General features: G+C 26.8%; 1 protein-coding gene across 1 annotated transcript; it reads left to right on the forward strand.

Annotated features, from left to right (window-relative positions):
- The first annotated feature begins 1,414 nt into the window (after nt 1-1,414).
- LOC117174708 (60S ribosomal protein L34-like) lies at nt 1,415-11,034 on the forward strand. The gene is made up of 3 exons (XM_033364019.1): nt 1,415-1,650; nt 5,522-5,719; nt 10,885-11,034. The coding sequence occupies exons 1-3, from the start codon at nt 1,586-1,588 to the stop codon at nt 10,979-10,981; spliced, it is 360 nt and encodes a 119-aa protein (XP_033219910.1). The 5' UTR covers nt 1,415-1,585; the 3' UTR covers nt 10,982-11,034.
- Nucleotides 11,035-12,070: the final 1,036 nt, after the last annotated feature.

Here is a 12,070-nt window from a genome sequence, read left to right on the forward strand (position 1 = left end):
TTATCTTCAAAAAAATGTAACTTGCACAAAAATTGTATGTATTAATTTCTTATTTGTAATCAATTTAAAAACTGCAAATAAAAATAATTGCTATAATATTTAAATCCATAGGGCTAATTATTTTAATTCCTAAAGTTCATAAGTTTTTACGACATTGCGAAGCTATATAAAGCCGCTTTATATTTTAAAAAGTTAGAAGAATTCTTTAAATCCAACACACGTAACCACTTTTTAAGACAGACTGTTTTAACATTACCGTCTTTTATTTTTTCATCCACACACTAACACATAGTTTAAAGCGAACTTTAATTTTTAATGTAAATTAAAACCTAAAAATTACTATTAGGATACTATACAAGATACAAGAAAGAAATAAAATTAATGATAATTAATTAAATTTCATTAAGTGTCATTTATTTATTTAATTATATTAAATTGACTCTACTTCGATTTAATTATATTCATCAATATTTATTGACAATTAAACTAAATTAATTTATAATAAGAAAATTCATGAAAAAATTATTACTTAATTTTCTTTGCAAATATTTCTTCTCATTTTGAAAATATATTTGCTATTCAACTTTGCACAAACTAACAAAAATTGTAATATTGTTCTCAATTGTTATTGAATAATTTTTGATAGTTTTTGAGTTGCTTTTTCATAAGAAATAAAAATTATTCTTGCATGTGAAATTTAGAATTGTTATTAAACTGCAAAGTGATATATATTATAGATAGTCGGATATTTAAATTTTGGGAACACACTGAAAAAATTTTTATTCGCAAATTCGAAAAATAATGTAAAAATTAGAATTTTCTGTGGATATAATAGTAGAAATTAGGCCTTAAAGTGTATTTAATCTGATTCTTATTAATACGATTCCTAAGCATTTTTTAATCTCTGGAATAAAATTTTAATTTATTGCTAAATAGAATAGAACTCATTTGGTTAAATTAAAAAAAGTTTTTTTACCAAATTAATTCCTCTTTACTATGAATCTTATTAGAATAATTACTAATAATTAACTGATTTGAACAAATGCGATGAGAATTTATATAAGAGTGTTTAAATAATTAACTACCGTTGAATTTGCCGTTGCTCTTCTATTACTAGCAGAAGGCAAAAGCATTGTCACTGTATTTCGCGGACATCTCTACAGGGAGCGCTACCGGCCTTAAAATGAATATTTTATTAAACCTCAAATTTAATTTAAATAATCCAGGATTTCGTGAAATAATCCTGTTTTTGATACTTAAACATACCCTATTTTTTATTTTACTCTTATACATTCCCTCAAAATAATTAATTTCAATAGAATCTTGAAAAATAATTCCCAGATTTGATCCTGTTTATCCGCGCATGCGCATTAAAATTTCTAGTGAAGCTTCCTTTTCCGTCTGTTAAGAAAAAGGTTGGTGTCAGTTTTTGGGAGGATTCGAGAAAATCCGTTTTTTACGCGATAATCGTCAAACAGACGATATCGTGAAGTAAAATTCGGACATCCGTATATCCCGAGTGTTTCTGGGATTTCGATATTTTTTGGATATTTTGTGAAGTTTAGATTTATTTTGCAGAACCAAAATGGTCCAGCGTCTTACGTACAGGCGACGGTTGTCGTACAACACAAAAAGCAACAGGAGGCGTGTGTAAGTATTTAGTTCCAACTTTTCATTGATTTATTGTTTTATTTCCCCAAAAAATTCCTTAAATATCGGGATTATTTCTTTAAAAAAATGCGGGCTTTTGTTCCGATCTGTGTGAAATTTTGAGGTTATGTTTTGGTTCCTCGACGTAAATTCCCACGTGTACTGAATTCTGTTGTGAAAAAAAATCTTAAGTGGATCAAATTTAGTTTGTGGCTTTGAAAAAAGATTAAGTTTCGATTTATTGAACTTGTTTCAAATTTAAACTAAAGACGTAAAGAGATTGATAAAATGTGAAAGTGAGGTTATGTTCTACTTGGAATATCTGTCAAATTATTTTTTTGGAGTTTCTGGTCTGAATTTTTGGGTTTCGTTATCAAATTTTAAAAATTTATTGCTTACGTTTGGGTTGATTTTGAGAGTTCTAAATGATAAGCGGATAAATTTATCACATGAAAATTTTGAAAATTTTCAATATTTGGTTATTTTTGGTTTTAAAGTCGGAAATTATTGATAAATTTTTTGTATTATTAGATAAGCACTTTTTGGGGGTGAAATTTCAGGTTCATTTGAGGTTTAAATCGCATTTTTATTCTTAAATTAAGAAAATTTATTAGATCGAATGGAATAGTAATGTGCTACAAGTTTCTGTGTTTGAACATATTTTTGTATACATTTAAATTAGTAAAAAGAGAAAGATTAGAATTATAATTAAATTAAAAATTAAAGGCCCAGTTAAAAAGAAAAAATGTGAGGATCTTTGATTCAAGGTCTAACCTCAAAATTTAATCGCCTCATATTATTGAATAAATAGTCTAAAGCAATAAGTCGTATATATTTAATTAAAATATATTTAGTGGTAAATAGAAGTAAAGCACAATTAAAAATGTATAATTTTATCAAACATTTTGTGATTGAATTTTAAATTGTACAAATAATAGGAAATTGAATACAAACGTCGTTAACCGAATCTGAAATTTATGAAAATCATTGTTAAATTATAAAAATATCTTTTCTGTGGGCAAATCAGTATAAAATCTAAATTAATATATATTTTGAGGGACTTTTATAGAAACTTCCTGATTATATGTTTCATATATTTTACAAAAATATTTTTCTTACAACAAAAATATTGCAATTTTTTCAACATTTTTGTTACAAGTTTTTGCTCTTTGATAGATTTGGGTCACATTCATGTTCATAAGCTGCTTCGATATTGTGAAGACAGCTTTAAAATGAACCTAAGAAGATGAAAAAATGTTGACTATTTCGGATATTAGCAACAATTTAATAAAACATTGAAATTTACATTATTTTTGCAATATCTATGTTCTCGAGTAAATTAAACATATGCTTGTTTGAAATTACATTCTGTTAAAGATCAAGCGACGAAAGGGTCACGTGACCAAATTCTTATCATACTGGCACTTTTTTATTTCCTTTCTTATTTTCACACGAAACCTCACGTCGAGTTGAAAATTTGGAATAATAAATAAATCACCAAGGAATTTCCATGAGCTTTTAAAAGTTCCAAGTAATTTAAAAAAAATTGCAAAGGACCTTAAATATTTTGGGTAATTTACAAAGATTTCAAGGAGTTTTTAAAATTATTTTTATTAATTTGAAGAGATTTCAAAGCGCTTGAAATATTTTACGATAAAGAATTTTGTTTAATATTTTGGAATATATGGACCTATACATTTTTAAGTTATTTAAAAATATTTCATCAGTTTTTATAAGGTTTCCGAGGATTTCAATGATTGTAAGGGGTTATTAAAACTCTCAGGGTGTTTTAATCGAAAAGGGAGCTTTTTCATAGGGTTTCAAGGATTTGAAGATCATTTGAAATTATTTTTTGAAATTCATCCTGATTTCGTATTATTTAATCATGAATTCTATCAATTCTTTGGAATTTGTTTAATATGCTTGAATTTTTCTAAATTTACTTAATTCTACTTAATTCAATGTATTTTAAAAAGTTTACAACGTTTTTTATTGAATTGATCCTGATTATCAATTGTTACAATGATCAAAGGATTTGAAATATTTTAAAGTATTTCTTTAAATGCCTTGGTATTTTCAAAAACTTTAAAGGATTTTAAACGTTTTGAAATAATTTTCCGTTATTTTAAAAGATTAAAAAGCAATTTTTTTATTGATTTCAGTAATTTAATGAGTTTTCAAAGGTTTTGCAATATTTTAGGGTATTTAAAAAGATTCCCTGGAATTTTCAAGAGATTTATACCATTTTCACGGGTTTTAATATTTTTGATGGATTTAGCAAAATTTGCATGAGGTTTTAAAGAATTTTAGAAAATATGACTATAAGGTTTTAAGCTATTTTAAATATTCAAAGGGGTTTTATCAAATTTCCAAGAATTTTAATGATTTTAAGAAATTTAAAAAGTTCCTAAATTATTTAAAGAAATTTTGCAGGATTCCTGAAAATATCAACAAATTTAAAAGAATTTATTCACATGAAGTGAGGAATTTAGTAGGGTTTCAAAAATTTTCAAATATTTGTTACAATGACTGAATTTCCTTTAAATCCTTTTGAATTCTTCTAAATTCACTTAATTTTGAACTCTTACAACTAACCTCAAATTTCGAAGACATTTCATCAAATTCTCTTGAATGTCCTTTTAATGTTTCTAAACTTATTTCAAACTTCCGCAATTCAATGATTTTTTTCATATTTTTCCATTGTTTTTAGTCCACTTAATTGTCGACAGTGCGCACGTGCCAGAATTGTACGTTATTTCCGTATTTTTCGAACATTTTTGTGTCGAAATGTATGGAAAATATTCTGAATAAAAATAACAACGAAAAATAAATGTGTAAGTAAATGAGAGTTTAAAGGCAAAAATTTTTTAAGTATATTCAGAAAAAAAGTGCGAAAAATGAGGCGAGCAAGCCCATTATTTACATCTGTTGACATCTGTCATCTTCGGAAAAAAAAATGTTTAAAAATCCGGCAAAAATCACGGAAGGTGATGTTCCAGAAGCAAAATTAGTGCACAAATCGGTGGAAGAGCACAGTGTTAAACAACTTAAACGATGCCTGAAATATAGGAAACGATCTTTATAAGGAAAAAAGTGATTTAGTAGAAAGGTTAGTTAAGGTTGTGTGTTGGCAGGTATTAATATTTTCTTTCTTTGCTAACATCTTCTTACATATTAAATGAAGCATTGTTATCGGGATTTCTAACCTCCTGAATGTTTTGATAAAAATAAAATCTATTTAAAACTTTCACTTGAGCACGCAAAACTATTATATTTAAATCACGTTTTTTTTTTTCCTTTTAATGGTCGTTTTCTACATTGAAGCCATCGTTTCAGCTGCGCAATACTGTGCTCTTATATTTGCACCTGGAACATTATCTTCTGTGAGTTTCGCCGATTTTTTAGCATTTTTTAGAAAGTGACAGGTGCCAACAATGTTAAATAATGGCCTTGGTCGCCGCACTCTTTGCACTTTTTTCTTTTTTTTTTCTAAATAGGCTTCAAAATGTTCTACCTTTAAAATATCTGTTATTCACCAATTTATTTTTTGTTGTTTTAATTAACAATATTTTCCATACATTTCGAAACAAAACTGTTCGAAAAATACGGAAATGACTCCACGAGTGTGACAAAAGGTATCCGTTAGTCCCTATATTTTATCCCATATGGATTGTAAGGCCTGCCATTTTATTATTATTATTATTATTAAATTAAATTTAAACTGGAAAAAATAAAAATGTCGAATAAATGGTACTTTTAAAATGAGCATTTCAATTGTTTGATTTAAATTTGAATTTGATAAAATGCGTTTGTGAAATTTAAACATGGAAAGGATGTACACTAAAGATCCGTGTTAAAAACTATTTTTCAGCGTCCGCACTCCTGGTGGCAAATTAGTTTACCAGTACTTGAAGAAGCCGAAGAAGATCCCAAGATGCGGACAGTGTAAAGACAAACTAAGAGGCATCCAACCGGCAAGACCAATGGAACGATCCCGCATGTGCAAACGTAAGAAGACCGTAAAGCGCGTCTATGGTGGAGTCCTTTGTCACAAATGTGTGAAGGAAAGGTATGTTACTAATATTCAAACAAATTATTTCATCTTTATAATATTTAAGCCTAAATAATTGAATTCACAGATTAAAAAAAAAGAATATGCGCTATTTCATATTCTTTTAAGGGCATGTGATACTTAGAAAATTGTCGATTTTGCCACTTTTAGGTTCCCCCGGCTTTTTTCTAGAATAATAAATATTTTGTCTTAAAAATTTGGGAAATGATAGTGAACATGCTAACGAACGTCGCCACACACTTTTTTTTTAGGTTAATTAAAACAAGTTTTAATTTAACAAAATGTCATTAATTTGCATAGCGCTTAGGAAATAGTATCGATTTTTTCAGTGTTAGATTCCCCGGCTTTTTTCCTAGGGTAAGAAATATTTTGCCTTCAAAATCTGGGAAATGTTAGCAAAAATGCTAACGGACATCCCCGCACACTTTTTTGTGTTTTTTTATCACAAAATTTTTGATATTTCTAACAACGTGCGTGTATATTTCGAGGTTATATGTGCTACAATTCACCCGAGCGTTACTTCCAAACATCACAATATTTTTGGACGAAAACTTTGGACTTAAAAATAAACATAGTAACTAATCTCCCGAAACTAACCTTGTTTGCAGGCAATCAAAAAGGTTTATTTCATAAATAATTTCCAGATTATCGGAAAGGCAGAGATGAAAAACGACGTAACATCAAAATAATGCATATGCATACAATTTTGATTTAGCACAATAAATTTTTTTTTGTTATTATCCCTCAAAAAAGAGTCCGGGGACGTCCGTTATGATATTTTATAGCATATCCAAATTCAGTTTTTAAAAATTTTAATTTTTGTGGAAAAAAAGCCAGGGGGACTGTACCCGATTGACCACACGACGAAGTATCACATGCCCTTAAGGTCATGTAATATTTGCCCGATTCCTACTTTACCGACACTTTATCACTTGCATTCAGATTAGAGTTCTTAAATTCCCCAGAAATTTTAGTTCAGGATATATAACCGAGAATATAACAGAATTTAGGAGAATTTAAAAACAATAATTAAAGAGAATTTATGATTTTGACCAATATTTTTATTGTTCAGATTATAGCAGCGGTTGAATATAAATTATTTTCTAGCTCAGGCATATTCAGGAATTTAAAATTTTAATTAATTTAAATTAATTAATTATTTAATACTGCCAGACTGAAATTCTAACCTCAAAATTCAATTGTCTCACATTATGCAATAAATACAACGAAGAAGAATAAGGAGACCCCACTCCCTGAAAACTTAGACGCGTGACATTTTCAAAATTCTCTGAGTTTTTTTTTGACTAATTTTTTATTTCACATCATTAATATTCAAATACCAGCATTTTAATCTTATGATATTTTTACCATAGAATATTTTATAAGCGGAATAAAACAGTGTTTCATATACAAATTGAAAGTTTTCAAATGTATTAATTTATTTCAAACAAAAAAAAAGTTTTTGCTACTTTAAAAGATAACTCTTTAAAATAAAACTCTTTAACAAAATACTGAAATTTTCAACAAAATAATTGAATTTTTATCATAATAGTTGGATATTCAACCTAAAAGGACAAATTGCCAACGAAAAAGTGATTTTTACTTAAAAAAGAAAAAAAGGAAATTTCAAACTAAAAAATAGTTTTTTTTTACAAAAAAAAACGCGAATTTTTAACTAAAAAATATTCCTAAAAAATGGAAAAAATCCATTTTCTGTTAAAAAATGTATTCTAAACAAACAAACAAAGAAATATTTTCTACTAATAAACAGTTAATTTTTCAACCAGACAAATTAACCAAAAAGTTGCATTTTCAAACAAAAAATAAAATTTCTTCTATAACCGATGAAGTTTTAAATTAAAAAGATAAATTTTCAAAAAAAAAATAGATTAATTTTCTGTTGAGAAAGATTTTAGTCCATTTTTCACGATCAAACTATGAATTTTTTTAACAAGAAATAATTTTCTACCAAAAACATTGAATTTTTAATCCAAAAAGACAAATTTTTAACCAAATTGTTGAATTCTCTAGCAAATAGTTGCATTTCTATAAAAAAATATGAAATTGATCTTAAAGCAGAAGAATTTTTTATCACAAAAAAAAGTTGAGTTTTCATCCAAAAAAGATAACAAAATAATTTTGTACGAAGAAAATTGAATTTATTATATTATAATAAAAATGACAAACTTTCAAAAAAAGAGTTGAACTTTTAACCGAAAAGTTAACGAAAAAAATGAGTCTGAAGTTCCTACCGTTAACGAATAACGAAAAAAATTTTTTTTAAACATACGAAAGCTGCCATTTTACAGTAAAAAATAGTTGCGTACAACCCTAAGAACTTCCGCAAGCAGCTTCAAACCTTCAGCGCATATGGAACTCACCTCCTCACCCCTAAATTTTCCGAAAATTCAATAAAATTAACCTAATTAAAAAATACGCCCGGTTTTTGCTGATATTGTTTCCTACTAATGCCAAAAAAAGCAGGAAAAAAGTTTCATCCCCATATCTCATGTAGAACTCACCCCTAAATATTTCGAAAATTCAAGAAAATTCACCTAATTAAAAAATACGCCCTGTTTTAGCTTATATTGTTTTCTGTTGACGCCAAAAAAGCATGAAAAAAGTTTCATCCCCCATCTCTCATGTGGAACTCACCCCACTCACCCCTACATATTTCGAAAATTCAAGAAAATCAACCTAATTGAAAAATACGCCCGATTTTTACTTATCTGCTTTTCTGTTGATGCCAAAAAAGCAGGAAAAAAGTTTCATCCCCATATCTGATGTGGAACTCACCCCACTCACCTCTAAGTATATTTTGAATATTCAATAAAATCAACCTAATTAAAAAATGGTTTTCTGTTGATTTCTTTTTTCCTGCTTTTTTGGCCTCAACAGAAAATTATATCAGCAAAAACCAGGCGTATTTTTTAATTAGGTGAATTTTCGAAATATGTGGGGGTAAGTTCCACATGAGATATGGGGATGAAACTTTTTTCCTGTTTTTTTTTTAGAATTAGCAGAAGACCATATCAGCAAAAACCTGGCAGAACTTTTTTTTACTGTAAAATGGCAGCTTTCGTATGTTTGAAAAAAAAATTTTTTCGTTATTCGTTAACGTTAGGAACATCAGACTCATCGGAAAAATGCAATTTTTCTATTAATTAAAATAAATTTTGAGATTCTCATAAATTCACAGAGAATTTATTTCTCGGTAATATTCTCATTCTCGTTACCGTTCTCAAAGTAATATAACCAGCTCAGAACTCTAATTCAGATGTCAAGTTTTCTATACAAACATTTTTTAGTGATTTTTATTTATTTTCCCAAATTTCTAATTTGATATGTCAATTCTGGTGGATGTGAGATATGAAAAATCTGGTATAATATGGCCTTAAAATTAATACGCAATAAAGATTAAAGACGCTTTTTGTTATTTTCTATTGTTTATTTACAGAGTGTCTACCCTACCTGGGAAACCTGGAATTTTCAGGGAATTTTCTTTCATAGGCTTGGAAAACCCTGGAAATTTCAGGAATTTTTTTAAAATAATAAAATAACATTGAATAAAAATGATTCTTTATTAGTGCAGGTAGCTTTATATTACTGTATTTAATTACTTTTGTTGAAAATTCCTTCTTTTTTTTTTTTTGAAATTAATTTTTGTACCTGAAAATTTAACTATTCTATTTTTGGTTGAGAATAAATCGTTTTTAGTTGAAAATTCATGTATTATGTTGAACATTATTTTTTTGTATAATTCAACTGAAAATTGATTTCTGGTTTGAAAAAGGAGCTATTTTGTTTTAAAAAACTGATTTGAAAATCCATTTTTTTAAACTGCAGATATAACTTCATCTTTTTTATTTAAGTCAACTATTCCAGTTAAAGATTCATCATTCTAGTTGAAAATTCATCACTTGTTCGAAAATGCAAGTTTTTTTCATATGAGTTTTTTAAAAACTGAAAGTGTCATTATTCTACTTGAATATTCTATCCTTTTATTTGAAACTTCAGCTCTTTGGTTGAACATTAATTTCTTGAACTGAACACTTATTAATTTTTTGATAGAAAATTCATCTTTTTGGTTGAAATGCAACTTTTTTAGTTCAAATACTACCATTTTAGTTGAAAATTCATCTTCATGGTTTAAAATTAATCTATTACAGTTGACAATTGATCACTTTGAATCCTATTTTCTAGTGGAATATTAATTTTTTAATGACAATTAAATGATTCCATTTTTGGTTGAAAACCAATTTTTTTGTTAAAAATTGAACTATTTGCTTGAAAATTGGCCTTTTTAGTTTAAAATTCAACTTCTTTATTTCCAATTCATGTATTTTGTTAAGAATTCGACTTTTTTTAGTAGAAATTAATTTTCCTGGTTAAAATCGAGTTTTTTAGTCGAAAATTCGCGTTTTTTGTTTAAAATTCAACTGATGCAATTAAATTAATAATTTTAGTTAAAGATTTATCTTTTTTATTTCAAAATTCGTGAATTTTTTTGAAAAATCGTCTTTGTTGGTATGGCATTAATTTTCTTCTTGAAAAATTTATCTTTTTGCTTGAAAATTCAAGTATTTCAGTTCAATATTCATAATTTTAGTTGAAAATTGATCACTTAGTTTGAAAAGTTGTGTTTTTGTTAGTAAATAATTAATTTTTAAACTGAAAATTAAAACATTTAAAGCGGTTTCACTTGAATTTAATATAGTTGCCTCAATAATTTGATCTAAATATTCACTGAATTTTAAGTATAAGAATATATAAAAATTTGTTTGAATTATTATTCAATGTCATGACCTTTAGGAAAAAATTCAGGAAATGGATAATTATGCTTTTAATATGATTTAATCAATCGATAGTTCTAATATATTTTAAAATATCTTGTAATTATTAATGAATAATAATTACATCTGAAATTGTCACGGAATATTTTTCCAATATTTGTGTAGACGCCCTGATTTAATTGTAAATAAAACCTTGGATATACGATTAATTTGCGCTTTATAATTTTGTGTAATAATTTAGAGTATTTTAGAAATAAAAAATCATGTTTTAGATTTAAATTTCGCAGCTGAATCATAACACGATTTTGTTGTAATTAAAGAAAGGAATATCCAAATATTGTTTTATTGAATTCACATTACTTTTTACAGGATTGTCCGCGCTTTCCTGATTGAAGAACAGAAGATCGTGATCAAGGTTATCAGGGCGCAACAAGCATCTGCGAAAACGAAGAAGACCGAAAAGTAAAGTTAGAATCAACTTTTCCTTTATCTTAAATAAAAACTGAAAAATCGAATGTATGTGAGTCAATTTTTCCTTATTAGAAAATATTTTTCTGAGCCTATTTAACAAATCCTTTCCCGAAGATTTTGTTTTTTATAATCACTTCGAGTCGATCGTAAATTTTAGAAATTATTTTGGCTGATTCTCAATTTTTTCAAATTGCTTAAAGTTCCCAAATCTCCACATTTTGGAAATAAGTTTAGATCACATTTTATATTTTTAGGGATCATTTATGGTCTAAATTTAAACTTCAGTATTTATTTGAAGTTCATAAGCAAGTTTATATTGATTTTAGTACAATCATTTTCCAGTAACATTTTTAAGGTCCAATTTTATATTCCGAAAGACATTAGAAATCGATTTTGAAAATAAAGAAAGATCGTTCAAAATGCTAATTTTAAAAGGAAATAATTATTTTTTAATTTCAATCTGATTTATAAATAGCTTTAGTAAACCGTTTCGAAATTAATTTATTTTCCCTGAACTTTATTTTGATTTTCAGTTTTAACTTTACAACTTAGTAAATTTTACCTTAGTTTTAACATTTGTTTAATTAATTAAATAATGAGGAGATTTCAAACATTGAATAAAACTATAAAGTTGAAAATCTAAAAAATTTTAGGTTTGTATAGCTTTAAAAGTTTAAGTCATTTAAAATTTTATTCTTTAAAATTTCATGTAAAATTATTATCTGTTCAATTTTGTTTTTAATTAATTTAATTTAATGCTAATCAAATTATTATTTGGGGCTGCAAAATCAGGGGTCAATTTCTGTGACAAAGATTTTGTCCCGTAACACGATATTTTTTTTTTAAACGTCCATCATATCATGTTAGTGGATTGTTACATTCCTGTGCATCCAAAAGTTAAAAGGGTTCTTTTTTCTCTTTCTTAGCTGAAAATCCAAAAATTATTTTGAGAAGTCGTTTTTTTACATTGATTTCAACTGTTTTGAGCAAAAATTTAAATATTTTTGTTGTTGAAATATAAGTTACAACCTATTTCTTTTAGAATTCATCTTTTTTGCAATAAACATTTGATTAATTGGCTGAA

This window comes from Belonocnema kinseyi, chromosome 1 (genome assembly GCF_010883055.1).
Source record: "Belonocnema kinseyi isolate 2016_QV_RU_SX_M_011 chromosome 1, B_treatae_v1, whole genome shotgun sequence".
NCBI lineage: Eukaryota > Metazoa > Arthropoda > Insecta > Hymenoptera > Cynipidae > Belonocnema > Belonocnema kinseyi.

What these genes read in the sequence shown, in the direction of transcription:
- LOC117174708 (XM_033364019.1), top strand. Translation starts at nt 1,586, where the DNA reads ATGGTCCAGCGTCTTACGTACAGGCGACGGTTGTCGTACAACACAAAA. An exon ending in AAAAGCAACAGGAGGCGTGT is followed by an intron (nt 1,651 to 5,521) that starts GTAAGTATTTAG and finishes ACTATTTTTCAG; the next exon opens with CGTCCGCACTCCTGGTGGCA. An exon ending in CACAAATGTGTGAAGGAAAG is followed by an intron (nt 5,720 to 10,884) that starts GTATGTTACTAA and finishes TACTTTTTACAG; the next exon opens with GATTGTCCGCGCTTTCCTGA.